Source organism: Trematomus bernacchii, unplaced genomic scaffold, assembly GCF_902827165.1.
Source record: "Trematomus bernacchii unplaced genomic scaffold, fTreBer1.1, whole genome shotgun sequence".
NCBI classification, from domain to species: domain Eukaryota; kingdom Metazoa; phylum Chordata; class Actinopteri; order Perciformes; family Nototheniidae; genus Trematomus; species Trematomus bernacchii.
In genome coordinates, this window is record NW_022988050.1 from 5,395,872 (window position 1) to 5,415,695 (window position 19,824).

A 19,824-nucleotide genomic window follows, 5' to 3' on the forward strand; every position below is an offset into this window, starting at 1 on the left:
CTAGCTCGAAGCTTCCATAGTAAACATAATGTAACTTCTATTGAGGCTTTAGAGTCTGGAATTTGTACTAACGTGCTACTGTGTCTTCTTGCCTTGATCGAACATCTGTGGGAGCTGCTGCATGTGTTTGTAGACTTTAACAAATGATTGAGCTGATGCCAGGCGCAGTTTTGCAAATCATATATTTATGAAAAAGAGCAGACCAACATGATATTCAAATTCTAAATTGCATCTCAATACCATTGCTTGATAAATATTGTAATGTTTAAGTGAACACATTGAATGAATGATGCCATAGAATATCCATTAACCTCTGTTCGTCAAAAGTGATGCAAATAATCATCATGCAATGTGTTATGGAAACTCATTTATAAAACCCTGAGTGATGACCTGACAGACTCATGTTGTTTTAGCTGCTAGCAGGTGAGGGGAAATAGGGTGCAACTAGAACATCCTGTATATTATAGGCAAAGTAGGTGTCACATCTTGGTTGTGTTAGTACAGATGTGCTGTCATTGCTGATGAATGAATCCTGAAAGTATTGCTTAGGTTAATAAGAGGTCACTGAGTTCAATGAAAATGAGCATCTGTAGGCATTGGCAAACTACTAGGAGAATGCATTTCACACACTTCTATTAACAGGATGTAATAGAAGCATGTGCAGGCCAGGGGGGAACATAATAAACACTAGTGATGTTTCTTTCTGGATTCAAAATAGATGTATGTCCCAAATGGGGAAAATCCCGTGAAACTCAGCATTTCTGGCACAAAGGCAGCCTTTTTTCCCCAGAATTTGGAGCAAAGCTGCTGTCGTGGTGCATTCAGGGTATCTCGGAAACGTTCCCGATGTGAACTTGTGAGGGCATCTAGATGTTGTTGATATTCAAGTTGTGAGCAAATCACGCATCACATTAGTTATATATTGACTCTCTATAACCCAAACCCCTCAGTAAAATGAATTAAAAAAAATACTGTTTTACAAAAAATACATATTGTGAATTTTGTTGTGCTTTATCTTGATATATAGGATTTTCAGGCCATCTCGTGAAGGCAGCACCAGCCGCCTCTGTGACGCTCATCGTCGCATTATTTTTGTCCTCCTGTCGCCGCCATTGCTGCCATATCACGAACATCTTTTAGCAGCTGTGTGCAGATAATTTGATACATTAAAGTGCATTTTTGTTTATAACGTGAAGCCTTTCACCACCGGGAAAGCGTCCTGACTACATGGAGTCAACCGTTGGCGAGCCTACTACAACGTAATACAAATTACACAACCTTAGCAGAGACAATACGTTAGCTCACTACGCTAGCTAAAAACAAGCTAGCATATATGCTTCATGCTCTTGTTTTCCTGCAGGTAATTAGTTCTCCAGTAGAGGTTTATTTGTGTACGCTTTGAAGATGTCACTACACGGTAAACGTAAAGAAATCTACAAGTACGAGGCGCCATGGACGGTGTACGCCATGAACTGGAGCGTCCGACCGGACAAACGGTTCCGCCTGGCGCTCGGTAGCTTCGTGGAGGAGTACAATAACAAGGTAATAATAATACACTTTATTTATATAGCACCTTTAAATAACAAGATAACTTCACCTGGTACAATAACAAGGTAACTTCATATTGTCCCATGGGGCTTTCTAAAGGCAGACAGGACCAGGGATTTAAACATATTTAACAAACTGGATGAGATTTACTCTCATAATATGAATTTGCATTATAATTGTTTACCACCATGCACCCAACTTATAGTAACGGTTCCCAGTGGATAAGCATTATTATATTATTATTATTATTAGATAGATAGGTAGATATTTTATTGATCCAAAATTGGGAAATGATTTAGTTTGAGCAGCAGTGTGTTCAGTCATAACATTATTCGAAAGGTGGAAAAAAGTATGAACATAATTAAATAAATAACAACAAATACAAACATATCTACAGTTAAAAAGAAATATCACAAATAATATACAGACCTAAATATTGCAGCAGTAGAAACATAGACTTAAACTACAGGAGCAGACACTTATACAAAGGATAGTATATAGATATTATATATAATAATGTTATATGTGTTTATTGAACAAGGACCATGCATAAAAATACATTGATCTCAAAAGGAGAAGAGATGCTATATGGCAGATTATAGCTAAACGTTCATATCCATCTGCAGTCCCTGTACACACATAACGATCAGCACACATTCAAACATTTCCTAGTGCCTATGACACACAATTAAAACATAATACATATGTATAAAATATAAATACTAGTACTATTCCTTTAAACTAACTTCTCAAGTTGGCTAGACTGGACGTTTGCACCATGGGAAAAAGTGTATACATCTGAGCAGGTTTTAATCTCAGCTGTAATCATATTCCAATTCCTTACATCCCATTGAGGAATACCTAAATATATGTTATATTGATATTAAAACGATGCCGGATACAACTTTGTTTTAATGCGATTATTTAGAATAAATGGCATTGATATAGATATCCCTGTCCTTTGATAAAATGATGTTTTGGTGACTGAAGGAAGCAGTGTGCCTTCATTTGAGAATAGCATCATGAATGTAAACATTTACCAGTGCAATGGCATTAGTGAGTTGCATACATTTGAAAAAGTTAGTTTCATAAATCATTAGTCGACTAGATTTGTCCTTTAGCTTTCTTAGATCTTGCATTACTGGAATAAGTCAGATCAGTTTTATTATGGAAATCAAGTTATTTGACCCCTACTGACTGTATTGCTCCTCTTCCTCAGTAATGCTGCGTGGACCCACTCGAGCTGAGTTATTGTTTGTGTTTCCACAGGTTCAGATAGTTGGTCTGGAGGAGGAGAACTCAGAGTTCGTATGTCGAAACACTTTCGACCATCCATACCCCACCACCAAGGTCATGTGGATTCCCGACAGCAAAGGAGCGTACCCTGACCTGCTGGCCACCAGCGGAGACTACCTGAGGATCTGGAGGGTAAGAGGACCAGTCTCACCTGAGCCCATGGACTCGTTTTGTCATAGAAAAACATTTCAGAGAACAACCAAGTGTATAGTGTATTTTACGTATATATCCACAGTAAAGGTTCAGAGTGAATCATGCATGGCCAGTGTCCAGCTCATTACTTCTGCTCTATATGCCAGAGCAGGAAACTTCAACGATGTATTGCTTGTGGTCTGTATGAACTAACTTAGATTCCCAAATAAAGACAATGTGTTTCTGCTGACAGGTGGGCGATACAGAGACCCGACTGGAGTGCCTGCTCAACAATAACAAGAACTCTGACTTCTGTGCACCACTCACATCCTTTGACTGGAACGAGGTGGACCCAAATCTGTTAGGTAAAAACTCAATGTAGATTTTTATGAAAAATACAAACTTTCCTGACAGTAGTCATTATTTGAAAATGACATTGTTTTCTGTGCAGGTACTTCTAGTATCGACACTACTTGTACAATCTGGGGACTGGAGACTGGGCAGGTGCTGGGCCGGGTCAACTTAGTGTCGGGTCATGTGAAGACGCAGCTTATTGCCCATGACAAAGAGGTAAATGTTATGAAATGATAGATCAAACCTTCAAGAATGTTTTGTTAATTAAAATGGTGCTTAAAGATAATCTTAACGTTTTCTATCTTCTATGTCAAAATCTTTTCACTCACTGATCACTGTGTGGTTGCTCTGCAGGTGTATGACATCTCTTTCAGCAGAGCAGGGGGGGGCAGGGACATGTTTGCCTCAGTGGGAGCGGACGGCTCGGTCCGCATGTTTGACCTTCGTCACCTCGAGCACAGCACTATCATCTATGAAGACCCGCAGCACCACCCGCTGCTCCGGCTCTGCTGGAACAAGCAGGACCCCAACTACCTGGTCACCATGGCCATGGACAGCATGGAGGTTAGTCTTTTTATTTGATTCTAATTAACCAGATAAGTAAATGTAGAACCAGTTCATATTTACAAAGTTTCAATAAATTAGCATCAATCTTGACACAGGGTACTTATGATATATTGTGGTTTGGATCCCTAAAGGTTTTTGGCTACTATGCATTCAAGGGTGGTTTTCACTATAAGTAATGGTTTTTTTTAGGCGGAGATTAGAATTTAAATGTGTTTACTATGTTCCATCTGAATTTACTCTGACACAGCAACATCTATATTGTATGCTGACACTTCTACAGCCAACTCACAGATGTATTCTTGCTTTGATAAAAACAATTATTCATATACCCCTTTTAGAAGTGAAGATATAGTCATTCATTCTGGGCATGTCATTTTCGAGCCTGAGGCCTGAACAATAGGCTCAGGGCTTAACAGGTTAAGTGCTACAAAACTGAAGCCTAGAAACTTCTCTTTGACTTTGTTATTGTACATCTGTATAAAAGCAAGAATTTAAGATGATATAAGATCATATTAAATAATAGTTTTTTCCTCATTTGTTAATAGTTTGCTTGTAAGCACGTACTGCATTTAAAAAGCCAAATTAATTTAATAGTTGAGAATCTCAATTTCTTTGGGTAGTGTTTAAACGTTTAACTAATAAATCTACTTAAATAAAGCTACTTTTTTACTACTTTGTCTTCATACTGAGGCTCTCTTTGTTTAACGACCATACATTTCTTGTTTCTTCTCTCTTTAGGTGGTGATCTTAGATGTGCGTGTGCCCTGTACTCCTGTGGCCAGACTCAACAACCACAGGGCCTGCGTCAATGGCATCGCCTGGGCGCCGCACTCCTCCTGTCACATCTGCACAGCAGGTATGCAGATTTAACACATAGTTTGCAATATTCACCCACACGTTTATTTGCAGTTTGAGGGCTTTGCCAATGAATTATTGCAATTACTGTCAATATGCACAAGGGGGAGCCGCTCTTACGCTATTTATGTTTACGCAACAACGCTTTGTGAGAGTAAATATACACGTTGGATAAAGGAATTTGTGGGAGATAGGTGTCCTTGCAATTTAGTGTAGTGTCCACCACCTTGTATTTGAAGTCCATCCCCACTAATAGCAGAAAAAAATCTACTTTGAGTTTGTTCAGGGTTAAGGAATCACTGAACAAACCTCTACATTGAGGCAGCTGTTCAGACATTCTTCTAGTAGCAGAATGGATCCACAGGATCTGATTGAACTCATACTGACAGAGAATTCCTTAAAATGGTGCCATATACCAGGATAATCTTGTCCAAAACAAGCCAGCCTACAGTGAAGCCAAATCAGACTGGGCCTGTATTACAAAACACTGCTGTGCTGTTTCGTAAATATGTGTTCCCTGATTTACATCTACTGATCTTCTTTTGATGTGTCCTGCTGAGAAAGAAAGTGTGATTTAAAACAAAAGTTATTTACCAGATTCAGGCCAGTAACGTGTATTGTTAGTTCTTCCTGTTTAAATAAGACAAATCAATTACAAATCAAACTTCCTCCCCTGCTCTCTGTCTAGCGGAGGACCACCAGGCTCTAATCTGGGACATCCAGCAGATGCCGCGGGCCATCGAGGACCCTATACTGGCCTACACAGCCGAGGGAGAGATCAATAACGTCCAGTGGGCCACCACCCAGCCCGACTGGATTGCTATCTGCTACAACAACTGCCTGGAAATCCTCCGAGTCTGAGCTCCAAGAAATGAGGCAAATCAAAAACACTCTCAGTTGGATTAACACACTGTTAAAGAAGGACAGAGCAATATTGAGTTTGTGCTCGCATTGGATTACTGTCGATACAGATTATGTGTGTAAAGCTTTTTCAACCGAGTGAGAACTAGAGTCTCTCTGCGCTTGTCTTTTTGATACAATATCAAGATGTCCTGTATCAGAAAACTCAGGAGCACCAAAACAGAAATGGTAACAAAGTCTCAAGAAACTGTTGTCATGTGCAGACATGAACAAAGGTCCAAAACCTTCTAGCGTCAGCATGTTTTCTCACAGACAAAAAGGCTAGTCAGTTTCATGTTTTTATATGTTACACGGGGCATTGTTTGAGTACTCTTACTACCCTCAACCATTCATTTTCATTATGCAGCAAAATGTAGTTTAGCCACATTTAAAAGTGGATTGAATGTGGTTAATGTGTTTTTAAGTGTTCATATATTCAGTAGTTTTTTTTTTAAACCTATAAATACTTATTTTATTCAACTGAATATCATTTGCGATATGAAGAACATCTCTGTTATACATACATTATATGTGCAACAATTTACTAGTATTGACCATAACACATGTTTGTTTTTGTGCACCACTTATTTTATTTTTATCACAATTTTATTTTATACATGAATAAACCGTCCCTCACAGTTTAAACCATTATACAGCATTTTTGTAGACACAAACCTTTTCACAGTGAGCTGTCAATCATCAACATAATGGTGATAATCTATAGTACAGATTTACAGTTAGAAAAGGTTTCACTGTACAAAACTGAGAGAAACACTGCCTGAAATACATCAACCAACATCTTTACACTAGAGAATCCTACATTTTTGTCCAACAGCCTAGAAAACTGACATTGTATAACAAATGCTGTGAGTCCTGTTGTGATATTAAGTTCTGTTGTGATATTTGGGGTTGGGAGGAGATGTGAAGACGTGGGAGTGAACAGGAGTTATTTCTTACTTGTTGTAGGTATTTCAGTACGGGGTCATGATGTGTGATTATTTGCTCAACATAAAGTCAGAAAACACATTTTTCACGATTCATTTTCACTGATCAGATCGCATTTTGAAATTGTTCTGCAATGTAATATTCAAAATGAATGGATACTTAGCAAATATGTTGATGAGATATTATTGAAAATGTATATCACCACAGAAATGATCAGATTTATTTTAAGCAACAGTTTGACATTTCTGGACAAGCTTTTATATATTTTTCAAGGAGACCTAGATGGGAGGATTAATACCACTTCCTAGTTCAGCTTATCTCAAAGTCTGAAAACAGGGAAACAGCTTGCCTGCAGGGTGTTATGTGCTGTTCTATTTCTGGAGCACAATGTCTTTAAATGAAAGCGGTTCGTAGCAATAGCTCCAAACACTCAAAATCTTGAGGAAAAAAAGGTTGGCAAAGCATGTCCACTTAAGCCTCCCTCAAAAGCCACTCACCCAAAATGATCATCATGAACGTAAAAATGAAACATGGCTTATGTTAGTACTCACAGACATCGAGCTAGAAGTTTGTGGAAGTCTCCAGTAACGTGCAATGAGTACACGGGCATGCAGGTAGGTAGACAAGTAGGTCAACTAATCAAAGGCCTGCACACCCACAGATATGAGATTTGTATACTTTTTATATTTTATTTATTAACTGCTGTCAGAGTGTAAAGAGTACTTTAAAGTTCCCCTATTATACTGTTTTTCATCAATATATTATAGGTCTCAGATATACACAAAACATGTCTCTGAAGTGTTTGGCTCCAAATACCAAACAGATCATTGTAGCATCCCATAACCCCCTCTGTTTCAGCCCTGTTTCAAAAGTGCTGATTCTCTGTCTGTTACTTTAGATGAAAATAAGGAGCCCCTCCCCACACCCCTCTGAGAGATATTTAGTTCAAAAGAACACAATGGTGCTCTAGGAGGAGATTCAGGTGATAGGGAGGGGGGTTACCTTGGTTGGTGATTGGCTAATGGTAAAACAAGCCAAAACATCGTTATGACATAAAGTGGCCAAAATCTGATCAGCTCATTTTCAGACAGGTTTTTATATAAATGGATCAGGACGAAAAGAGAGCGAATCTTTTTTCCTGAAACTTTCAGAATCTCTTTGCACAGAGGGGACACATGTTTACGTATACAAGACATGAAAAAGTGGATTTTGCATAATAGGTGACCTTTAACAAATACACAATCATGTTTTCTTAAATAGCTTTAAGAAGCAGTGTCATTACTTTCAAAGTCACACTGGTTGCCTCAAAATCTCATCTCTGGAGCTCCTCAGGTGACGGGCAGCACAGGGTCTGAGAGGTGTTTCTGGATGCCAGCCAGTCCCGAGGTCATGTCCAGGTTCCCCGGCAGCGAGGGGTAGCGGAGGCTGCCGCACAGCCCGGGGCTCTCCAGCAGGGAGGATTTGACTGACGGCTGCTGCGGAGACAACCCTGCGTTGGTCTCACTTTCAGGGGTGACGGTCATGAACATGGTGTCGTCTGAAGCCACAGTCACATGGATGCCGCTGGACAGGGACTCCTGGGACCTCTTGGTGAATTGAAGGTCAGTCTGGGTAATGCTCTGGAGTAAAGAAATCACCTTTTTTAATTTAGCTTCTTAGCCCTTGTACCTCACCAGGGAGATTTTTGCCTTAATATTTTTCAATTGCTTTGGAAAAAGCTAGTTTTTAAAGACCGGCAGACAGAGGACGGTTAGCTCTTGGAAAAAATAAAAGTTTTTTTTATGAGAATATTTTCATAAAATCATTTAATTTCGGTCAAAATCAATGAAAAAAGGTGTGACACTAAAGACACGTCTATTATAATTATTCTTACCATAGTTTTCACTTATTTGGGCAAGTCAGGTTTATTGATGGTCCCTAAGTGAACCCCTGTGGTTAAGAGAATGGACTCGGATGTGAGCTAAAGGTCTAATGAATATTTATTAGTTTTTAATGAAGACTAAATCTGGTTAGGGATATCTCATTCAAAGTAAAGAACAAGAGTTTAATAAAATACGAGGAACAAATCTCCGTTGTTATTAGCAGTATTAGAAGTAAAGCATAATTCCCTACCTGTGCGGGGGCCCGGCTGTCGATCTGTAGGGCGGGGGAGGGGTACATGCTGTGCAGCACTGGGGTCCCAGCCCCATACAGGCCAGGTTCATCAGTGGGGAGTGCACCAGACGATACGCTGCTGTAGGCGGGAGGAACAGGAGCCATCTGCCTCTGGAGCAGCTGGAGAATAACATTGATGTCGGCTGTCATGCGAGTCTCCAGTCTGGGGAATTGAGAGACAATCAGAATGGCAGAGGTCAATAAGTGAAGGAACTATCCAATAATCTTATTTGCTTCAACTGGAATGGGGAAATGAAATGAGAAACATTCGATTTTTGAGCATTGGAATTTGAACACATTTTCAGATAATTTCTTTATTTGTATATCTAACTGATTGCCTCCTCTATTATTTCCTTGAAAACCAGCCAAAGGCCTCCCTTGAATTCACCTGTTGAGCTGTGAATGTAAAACCTCAAGTCGAGACTCCAGCTCACTGGGCCGATCTTCTGTGAACGGTGGTGGGTGGTATGAGTTTCGGACAGATGAAGATCGCCAAGTGCGACTGGAAAACTGTTGTGGCGGTCGTTCTGGCCAGCCCTGATACGTTCCTGGCACATTCAAAGATGTAGCTAAGGCAAATATAAAGACAGGTTTACCCATTTAGGTTGTATTACAGTAATGATAGTCCAAAATATTCACTATGCAACATCAGCGCATGTTGTTAATTATAGCGTGTGTGTTTAAATTAAGACACATATCTACCTTGGTCCAACACTGGCTCCCTCTCCAGTGAGGTGCTACTTGGGGGGATCAGCTGCACTGCAGAGGGGGGGAAGTCCACTCTGGCATCTTGTGGAGGGGATAGCTCAACTTTGGCACTGTGGGCGAGCGGCGTAGCCAAGTCTTCACTAGACTGGGAACACGGGGATTCACAGCTACAGTTGTCATCCCAGTGGGCCCGAGGAGGGGACTGGCGATTGTGCAAGGACTGATGGGGGTATGAGTCCTCATGATCGATTCCATCTGTTCACAGGAAGGCATCAACATTTAACACTTTTAAACGTAATGTAATATTATCTCATAAGTCCAAGTTATCGGTAGAAGGCAGTTATTTACCAGGGTAGAGAGGAATTTCGATTTTGAAAGGCTTACAACACTGATTACCAAGAAGAGCCTTGTATCCAAAGAATTGGCAGTTGGTTTGTGAGATAATTGTGTTCTCCTTTACGCGTCTCACCTGGCCTTATTCTGCAGTCCAGGGAGTGGTTTCTATGTCTTAGCTTGTGTCGACACCCGTAATCGTCACCAGAATCATCAGTTGTTATTATTGGTGGAACTTGATCGGCCTGATGAACATAGAAGGAAAAACAGTTCACCTGTTTATTTGGCTTTACCGGCCTAAAACAGTAATCAGAATTCAAATATGGAAACCAACAACAACATACATCTCTCAGGTCAAATGTTATCTCCAGGTTCTTCCAGAAGTTGTCTGCGAAGCCGGGGTAGATATCGAGGACCTCCAGCAGGTCTTCCCTCCGGACACGGTGCAGGTCACAGTATGTGATGGTGTGTACGTCTGCTTTGGACTTCCCTGGCTCATCGTACAGGTTGATAGGCTCTCCAAACACGTCATTCTTTTCTGCAAGAGCATGAATATTTGTATGAGATAGTCATGATGTTTTTCAAACATTTTTGAGAGACTGCAGGCAAAACAACTAAGGCTTGTTACCTAATATTCCGACCACCACATCATCCCTGATGACTTGGATTGAACCGCGTGCGATGAAGAAGAGAGAGTCCAGCATGTCTCCATAGTGGATCAGAATATCTCCTGGAGGAGCGTGGACTGTCTTGAACCTCATACTCAAGGTGCGCAGAAAGGCCTGACTGCCTCCATGGAAAGCCGTACAGTTCTCTAGCAGAGATCTGTTCAAGTGCAAACAGATGTCTGCCTGCAGCGAGCCTGGTAATCCCTTCATCACCTGAAAACAGAAAGACAAGACCAACAGTATATTAGTGAGATGCAAAAGAGGGATATTAAACAACCTCAACCAAGTTGGACTTTTAAGAATACCAGAACACTCAGTCTTGTAACTTTTTACTTACACCATTCATGTCAATGCCATTTGTGTAGGACCAGGCGTGTTGGAAGTGCTCCTCCAGCCTTTGGCGAAGGCATCCTGGGATTTGGTGGAATCGGATGAACTCTTTGACTCGCAGCATCTGGGTGTGGTAGCGGGTTGTACCAGAGTACAGACGCTGGATGATGGCTGACACATTCCCAAATATGCTGGCATACATAAGAGCTGAGAAAGAAAAATAAATTGGGAAACAGATCATAAGGATTCAGTGATTGTGGGACTTTAGTAAGAATATCTGTTAAAAATTCAATGAAGATGTTGGGACTGTACAAAAAGTGCAAAGGTGGATGGGCTTTCATAAATTCCTCATTTTTTGAGACATTTACAAAAGGTAATTGTAGTTGTAGGGTAAAACCCAAATACATCCTAATTAATGATGGGAGATTTCAGACTCCATTGTTACCCTTATCATTTCTGTACAGTCCCTTACAGTGATTTCAACTTACAGCCAATAACCATGACGCATATGGAGAAGATCTTCTCAGAGTTGGTGTTTGGAGAGACGTTACCAAACCCCACGCTGGTCAAACTGCTCAACGTGAAGTAAAGAGCCGTGACGTACTTGTCTTTGACGGAAGGACCCGAGCCGGTGTCAGTATCGTTGTATGACTTGCCCAGTTGTTCAGCCAGGTTGTCCAGCCATCCGGTCTCAGTGTACGGCCTCTCCACAAAGCCAATAGCGTACCAAATACAGGCGAGCCAATGGGCAATAAGCACAAAGGTGCACATGAGCAGGAACAGGACAGCAGCCCCGTATTCAGAATATCTGTCCAGCTTTCTTGCCACGCGGACCAATCGCAGCAGTCGAGCTGTTTTCAGCAGGCTTGTTAGGGTTGCCATCTTTGGTGTCCATTAACGACAGGGAAGAGGGTGTTAGGCAGGAAAACGGCCATTCAAATTACAGTTACTTTAGATAACTAATTGAGGAAGAAGTTAAAACATTTGAGGAAAGAACAATTAAATCTGAGTATAACTTCATTTTATAATCAATAGAGTGCTGAAAGAGTCCTAAAAGCTTGAGTTGGTATTTTATTTCAATTCCTGTTCCCTTGTCCATACGTTTTTTTGTATGGGTTTTTGGTTAGATAGCTCAAGCTTTAGAGATATTAACATTGTTCTACAACATTAAATGCCTCAATAAATACACTATTTGTTATTCTTGAAGCTTTTACTTGAACTTAAAAAGGCAATAGCTAACAAGCGGCTAAATGAGACCACAGATGTTGTCTGGGACATTTAACATCAGTGGTCTAATGTTGATCTTGTAACCGTGGTGTGGTTTACATTAGATTGTTATGAAGATGATCTTGTGTAAGTATCAAACATTGAGCTGAATTTTGCAATAATCTGAAAGATAATGAACAAATCATTGTTTTGCTTTCAGTCAAGGGAACCAAGGTGGTGCCAACTTCAAGATTGGCCTACAAAACGACATCATCCCTGCAGCACTCTATACAAACAATGTTAACTTGGGTTCTTCTGGAAAAATGATATAATATAATCTGCAGAGAGGCAGATCTCTTACCTCGTCAGAGCCAGATCTGAAAATGAGAAGGTCGAAAGGGATCGCTGCGAACAGATCAATGGGGAACCAGCCTTTGATATAGTGCTTGGCTATCCGGCTCGGCTGTGTGATCACTTCGTCGTTGCGGTTCACGTAAGTTGTGCGAAGGTTGATGACGATATCCACAATAAATAGCACGTCCACCAAAAGGTCTGCCACGTTCAGAGGGTTGCATGTGTAGCCGCAAGTATGACTCCTTTGACGTATATCCCCATGTTCATCCAAGAGAAAGGTGGCCGAGTAGGGAGTGAAAACAGCTGTGTAGAGAACCAGGAGGAGAATAATCCAGTCCCAAAACGCCTTGAACGGGCTGTAGTGTAGCAAGATCAACCATGTTGTCTCTGGCACCTGGAGTTTGTATTCGGGCAGCACATCGGACTCCAAAGAAAGAACCTAAATATAAAGAATGCATCAGTATGCAAATGTTTCAATGTTCCCTTCCATCATATTTCTTCTATAGTGAAATCTGAACTATAGATGTTTAGGAGCATTTGAATGCATTTTAGAAAGACAATTTGTTCTCCCAGAAGCCAAATGAACACTTTTATTACATTACAAATATAGCTTTTCACTTTGACACCAAGCAAAACAAGTACATTCTGTGAACTAATATTAAACAAAATACCTTTCTAGAAGACACACTGCGACCATGTAGGTCCAACAAATTCCCAACAGAGGCGTGACTTGAGTAACGTTTTCCCCCCAGATCATACAATTATTTCCAGATAGTTAAAAAGCTAAAAGATCTTGTGGTCTGTAATCCACTATGCAGGATCTGACTGAGTGCCGGATACTGGTGAGCTGGGGGGGGGGGGCTGGAATGATGAGTTGGGCGTCACACGACAGAGTTCATGTGCTGCCACGCTCCTCATGCTCTCTTTAGCCCAATTTAAACTTAACATTGGAAGCCCTGACAAATGTCACACTCATTGCAGACAGACAGTTGTATTTACCAGGTGCACAGATAAATAGTTTGATATAGAAAGATGGAAAATGTTAGGTTTTAGCAAGTGACCCCGTGCAGCAAGGTCACAAAGTGTCGACAGTTGTAGTTCATCACATAGCTTCCCAAAGAGGCAGTGATGCAGAATGCCGAGCCTCAGGGCTCCAACAGCGACAACAATAGGTCTGAATTGAACCGGTGCTCAATTAACTTTGCTTTTCACACCCAGAAGGAAAACACCCAGCCACCAAACCACATACTGATTTTTCCACTAGCGGGTTAATTAGTGTCAATCTTTCATCATGGCAACTTTCTGAAAGCCTCAAAACACGATTAATATGATCTCCTTAATGACGGCGTTAACCTGGCAAGCAGTGAATGCATCTGTGACGTCCTTTCTTGCTCCGTACCTGTGTGACCTTCTCCGTGACGTTCTGTGAGCAGTCCTTCACCTTGGAGGGGCTGAGCAGCTCTATCCTGGGGGTCGGAGGCGAGCGGCACTCAGGGCCCCTGCTGGCTGGACCCCCACTCATCTTAAGGTCTGAGTCAGACATGGAGCTCTACTGGAATACAGGTGAGCAGAAAACACGTTTATATTCAGGCCAAAGTGAACCAAAAGATTATTTGTGCAGATGTTTTGCTTCTGTTTACTTCTGATAGTATAACATATCATTTTTCACTTCATTATTCTATTATTTATTATTTTCCAATTTCCCTGGAAAATGTCAAGCAAAACAAGTGACTCAGTGATGTTTAATATTCCGTAACGCCCTTAACAAATTAATCTCAGCTCGATTTCCCAGAATGCCCATCTAGCTGTGCCCCTCCCAAAACACTTCTGCCCTTTAACACTAGATTGATAGATATACTTTATTGATTCCAAATTAGGGAACAAATGTGTTAGACAGTCTCAATACTTGACTCACAGAGTGTTACTGCGTAGAGAAGGCACGGTTACATAGTGGAAAAATCGCTATCAAATCTTCAACAAAGCTTAATTTCATTGGAAGTAATATAACGTACCTGATTAGAAACCAGAATGTCAGATCCTTCTTGGACTTAGACAACCATGACTCAGATATCCACACTTCAGGACACTTTCTGGACAAAGTGTTATCGAAAACCTTCACTCTCTTCCTTCATAGTTCATATTTAGGCAAAAATAAATGAACTTCTGTCATTCAGACGTCAATGTTGAACCCTCCACTCGGGCACAGGGCAGAGGACTGGCCTGCAGCTCGCATGTTGCCGCGCGACACTCACCAACACAGGAAACGAATCAATGCCATGCTATAGCTGAGAGGAACTGAGGGGGAAATCAATGATGAGCATTGATAAACAGAGCAAATGGGCTCAGTGCCATTATGCTGGACTTCCCCGCTAAAACCAAATCACGATTTTAGTGTTCTTGTATGCAGTTTGGCTGTGTAGATCTAAAATATAGGTTGTGACGTACATCACACTGCTGCAAACAACAAAATCGGCCAGCTAAATGTATGGAGCTGGCTCAATATATCACATACATACTGTTAATGTGGGGTCTTATTGACAGTTATTTGTGGGGTTAATGACCTGTTATGACACTGGCTCAAAACGTCCTTCAGTTGTAACCTTCAGCCATATACTCTATATACATAAATACGTGTATTATGTGTTACTTCCCTTTGAAATGTGAGCTTCAGTGTGAAGAATGATGTCTCTACAAAGGTTTTTTTACATGAATTAGCTGAAGAGGAAAAATGTCTCCATGCTTTCATCTCATAATGTATTGTATACGTACAACATGATTTTGTGACTGAACATAACATTTATTATCACGGCCAAATATTTGATGTGTAAACTTGAATCCTCCAGACTCGAGCATATACCCTGATAATTGACTTTTCAGTAAAGATGACCTTTTATTGAATTGAACAGTTAAACTTTGTCATTGAAAAATATTTGCATATTCATAGATTATGTAGGAAAACGAGTAGATGTCATTTTAAATACTTTTAAAGAGGCTATTGTACTGTAGTGTACTGTGTATTTCATTGTGTCTCGATGGTATCTTTAACAGAAAAAACAAATATTAAATTGATCCATGTCAATACATAAACGTTTCTTCCATATTCAATGAATAAAAGTTACATTTGATTTTGGTAAAACGTTTAATCTTCTCCAGCATCCCATGAATGATGAGCTAAAGAAAAGGGACGTGAATGTGGTTATCAATACTTACTGTATTACAAACTTTTAAATACAGCACTGACTAGAATAAAATTAATTAAAATGCAGACGTCTTTTGGCACCGTCTGGTAATGATACTCTATTAATTTCAATCTTTTGAGAGAATATATTAAAGAAATGTCCATTTAAGTATACATCATGAAAAGGACCACAATTTTCTTCCGCTTATAGTTCCTCACAGACAAGCGGTACAGGTTTTTTCTATTTCTAAATATAATATCCAACATATGCGATATTCAGCGTCCACAAAATGTCCCGGATACGTCCTCAGCTGTCAGCCTGGATGTTGTCCCAGACTTGAATTACATCTGGACAGTCACTGAGGGCTTCTACTAGCATTAAAGTCGCCTCCAGCTGATCTTCACTCAGAGACAAAGATACGCGTGGTACAAACTCCAACCCAACAGACGCGATCTCCAATCCAAGCTTCCCCAGTGAGGCCCGCACCTTACTGGTTTCCACCACGTCACAGATAAACTGAGAACAGAGAAACAAATCACAGTATTAGTTAAACTGTGGTTGGGCTGCAATTTACTATTATAGTTCTCATCAACATTGTGTCTTTAAATGTGAGAAAATAGTGTCTTTAATAATTTCCAAATCCCAAGGTTAGGACAGCATTTGATCTGATGAACAGTCAAAAACACAAGATGGATATGCATTAAAATCATTTAATAAAGAGAAAATACATTTTGTTATGGCACTTTTTCTTTATGGGACTGAATATTTCCATTGTTCCCTCATATTTCTGGACTGCTCTCCTTAGAAACATGTCTGACCTTCAGGATGGGCTGCTCCTCCTCATCCTCGCTCTCTTGGACATCTTCGGCTCCCGCCTCGATGGCCAGCTCCAGAGCTCTGTCTGTGGAGACGTTCTGACCCGGGACCACCACCACCCCCTTCCTGATGAAGTTGTTGCGCACTCCGTCTGAAATCATCCCTCTGTGGGTGAGTAGTGGGAGAAAACATAAGACTACATTAAACTTCATGAGGCTATATTTGATTGAAATACATAAACCACATATGGGTTTGTATTAGGTACGTTTTTAGTTTAAAAGCTGTATTTTTCTCATTGTTTTGTTTATATTCTTAGCCCAGTAGCCACTAGGGACATCTAGTGGCTACTGACCAGTGGTGGAAGTGGTATTAATACTATTGTCCTTAATACTCCAATACAAGTACAAAGTTCAGCAAAATGTTTTTTAACTATCAACATTAAAATACTCCCTGTAGAATGTTTTCACAGTATAGTGTTATAAAGTGTAATCCTTTGCTTTTATCGCCTTGAAATATTGTGACATGTAATGTCATTTCAATGTTGTAGTGTGCAGAATGTTGTAGTGTGCAATTCGTAGTACAGAACTGCTTCATATCATATAAGCATATTATACCTGTTCTTTGAGAGCAGCCGTTTGATTTCATGGTTGGTGCCTGTGCGGTTGTAAGTCAGCACCTCGACGAGCAGCATGCACCCCCCCGGCCCCCGAACTTCATAAGTGAGCTGCGACCCTGGTTTGGCCTTTTCCAGTCAAGCCAAGGAAAAATACATGAATGAGTTAATCGCAGCATTTTATATCATAACAATAGCATTTTCATGATATGTTCTATACTGGATAAGTCACACGTCTGTAGACAGGTAACAAATAAGGAAACATTTGTTGTCCTCTTTGCCAAGTAGCATTGATGCTGTTAAAGGTGGGGTAGGTCATTTTGGAGAAACCAGCTGGAGTGCGCTAGATTTGAAAATACACAGCCGGAAAAAATCTGCCACTTCCTTACAGAGCCCCTCCTCCAACACACACGAACGCGCACATGACCAATGAGATAGGTTTGTGCACAGATGGAAGGCTGACAGGCAGGTAGGCCATCCAGTTATTTTAGCCGGGCCGGCTAAAATAACTGGTCGTACTTTTTACAGTACTACGGCTTCCACAGATGACATTTTTTTATGGATTTTTTGTCAAAGCACTTAAGATATTCATTGCTATCGGGATGTTAAGAGCATTCCATGGAATATAACAAAAAGTGTATCTTGAGCCGGTTTCTCAAACTTACCTACCCCACATTTAAGTATAAAGGACTTAAGCCGCTATTATAATAGTAATAATATGTTTTTAATTATTATAGCACACTTAGTCTATTAAGATATTTTTTCCATATTTATTTTGTCATTCATTCATTATATTTGCTTTAGTCTAGGTCTGTAAGTGGTGGCTCAACCTCTCATTAAGAAATGGTATTTTGTTTAGTTTTTTCATTCATTTTCACCCATTGTCCACCTACCGCAGTCTTGATGGCGGACTCTATGGATGTTTTGGGCATGTTCTTTCTTCTGCACTGCTCCAGCACGTTGGCTAAATTTATATTCATCCCTGGGTTGCTTCCCCCTTCTGCAGATTAAACCAACATTACAATGAGCCGACATGAAACGCTCCGAAATGTATATGCAATATCTTATTGTCTTTAAGACTCTTGAAGATCTTACCTTTCACAGCTACCTTTATCAGTAAAGCAAACTTCATGAACATCTTGCACCTCGCCACATCTTTAGGTCCCTTGATGTTTTTCACCTTTGACCACTTGTTGTGTCCTGCACAGAGGGCGGAGCACACCTGCAGCGACCGGGCAGGAGAGCTCCTCCACGGCGGGTAAAGCACACATGAAGCCGGGAAGAGGACGCACTCCCCCGGGTCCAGAAACCTGCCTGAGGTCGCTAGTGTCCGGGGGCGCAAGATCCGGAGAGACCTCAGCACTGCCGCCCCCGCCATGCCCTTCAGAGTGGATACAGTGTTACAGTAACCTGCTGTACATGTGGAGGGAGACAATACTACGAGCCTCCGTCTGCAGGTGAGGCCTTTAATTTCAGAAACCTGTAACTTTCACATCATTAAATAAATGTAAAAGCCTTAAGTTTTCCAAACGTACAGTTTTGACAAGTCGGCTGAACACGCAGCTGCTGCTGTCCTTGTTATGAGACCGGTTACTTCCTGGTTGTGACGTCACAACGTGACGTTAGAAATGGTCTCTTCAAAATAAAAGCGACATAAGGAAATGGACAGTTCACTACAAAAATGAAAACAATACAAGATAATGTATTGAATAAAAATGTTTCTTTCTACCAAACTACACCTGCCAGGCATACCATCATTATATATCACAGCTGGTAAAGGTGGAACTACTTTGAATGACTTTATCTCTACTGTTCCTGTGTATCTCCACCTAAAATAACATGTCTATTTAATAATAAATATATTTGTTTGTATAAGCTAATCATTTGAATATAAAGTAACTTGTTATGGAGTATAAAGGTACAATATTGGCTTCTAAAATGCAGTGGATTAGAAGAATGAAGTAGCATAAAAGGAAATAATCAGGTAAAGCAGACATTTACATTAAATTAAGTACAGCACTTGCGTATATGTACTTAGTTACATCAGTATGTTTGTTCATGTCAAATATTCACAGACCTTGCTGGTTCCTCATCTAATGAATACCATGCATACTAAATACTTATACTGTTTATTGTCATTTACATTCTCCAATATAGTTGTATATTCCTGGGTCATTGTAAGGAGTGCTGAATGAGAAAAATGTTGAATAACTCGTAAACCATGGGAACCTAAAATCTCTTAGAGGGCCCCTGGGTGTTTCTGGTTGACATTGGGAACATTTATATATATAAGCACACATGTTAAACCACAACTGATCCCAAAAATAAGCCAAATTATTATTTATGATTCCCTTATCATTTGTGTATTCATTATATCTGATTGTATCAGCGAGGTTAGTTCTAGAGATGATAGGTTAATTGGCACAAACAGTAAGCAGTGTGAGTCTGGTCTGTATCATTGTCCTTCTAAAATGTCCGAGCGTGAGAACTGGAAAATAAATGTTGGACTCTTGGCATGGGACCAACGTTTATCAAATCATACTGCTTCTATTTATGATAAAGGGACATAATAATAATAATAATAATAATAATAATAATAATAATAATAATAATAATAATAATAATAATAATAATAATAATAATAATAATAATAATAATAAAAAGCCTGTGCTCCATTCTTGTCTATGATAAAAAAAATAAAAAAACATAAAAGAACATTTTTGTGCACTAGAGATCTGACCAATATATGTGTGACCAAAATGTGTATTTAGGTGATAAAGTATAAGACTTAAGTTATGGCCACAATTAAGTTCTAAGGAGAAGGCTTATATTCTAAGAAAAATGAATTAAATATTAGTTTTTTACT

The 19,824-nt window shown here is 40.1% G+C and overlaps 3 protein-coding genes across 4 annotated transcripts; 1 reads left to right on the top strand and 2 right to left on the bottom strand.

Annotated features, from left to right (window-relative positions):
• The first annotated feature begins 1,080 nt into the window (after nucleotides 1–1,080).
• LOC117473941 (DDB1- and CUL4-associated factor 7-like) lies at nucleotides 1,081–6,681 on the top strand. 2 transcript variants are annotated; one of them, XM_034119908.1, is made up of 8 exons: nucleotides 1,082–1,259; nucleotides 1,361–1,542; nucleotides 2,818–2,976; nucleotides 3,230–3,341; nucleotides 3,428–3,546; nucleotides 3,685–3,894; nucleotides 4,636–4,753; nucleotides 5,441–6,681. In XM_034119908.1, exons 2-8 carry the CDS (start codon nucleotides 1,405–1,407, stop codon nucleotides 5,611–5,613), a joined length of 1,029 nt encoding a protein of 342 aa, XP_033975799.1. In that variant the 5' UTR covers nucleotides 1,082–1,259; nucleotides 1,361–1,404; the 3' UTR covers nucleotides 5,614–6,681. The 2 variants fall into 2 exon arrangements, with proteins under 2 accessions (XP_033975798.1, XP_033975799.1); XM_034119907.1 differs by having other exon boundaries at nucleotides 1,081–1,542.
• Nucleotides 6,682–7,925: 1,244 nt separating this feature from the next.
• Nucleotides 7,926–13,893, bottom strand: LOC117473420 (potassium voltage-gated channel subfamily H member 6). The gene is made up of 11 exons (XM_034118993.1): nucleotides 13,750–13,893; nucleotides 12,358–12,789; nucleotides 11,279–11,672; nucleotides 10,798–10,997; nucleotides 10,421–10,673; nucleotides 10,137–10,330; nucleotides 9,929–10,037; nucleotides 9,454–9,714; nucleotides 9,140–9,320; nucleotides 8,716–8,914; nucleotides 7,926–8,216 (listed from the first exon to the last, which is right to left on the bottom strand). Exons 1-11 carry the CDS (start codon nucleotides 13,891–13,893, stop codon nucleotides 7,926–7,928), a joined length of 2,658 nt encoding a protein of 885 aa, XP_033974884.1.
• Nucleotides 13,894–15,227: 1,334 nt separating this feature from the next.
• LOC117474132 (translational activator of cytochrome c oxidase 1-like) lies at nucleotides 15,228–18,548 on the bottom strand. The gene is made up of 6 exons (XM_034120175.1): nucleotides 18,494–18,548; nucleotides 18,054–18,339; nucleotides 17,852–17,958; nucleotides 16,960–17,087; nucleotides 16,348–16,510; nucleotides 15,228–16,045 (listed from the first exon to the last, which is right to left on the bottom strand). Exons 2-6 carry the CDS (start codon nucleotides 18,334–18,336, stop codon nucleotides 15,836–15,838), a joined length of 891 nt encoding a protein of 296 aa, XP_033976066.1. The 5' UTR covers nucleotides 18,337–18,339; nucleotides 18,494–18,548; the 3' UTR covers nucleotides 15,228–15,835.
• Nucleotides 18,549–19,824: the final 1,276 nt, after the last annotated feature.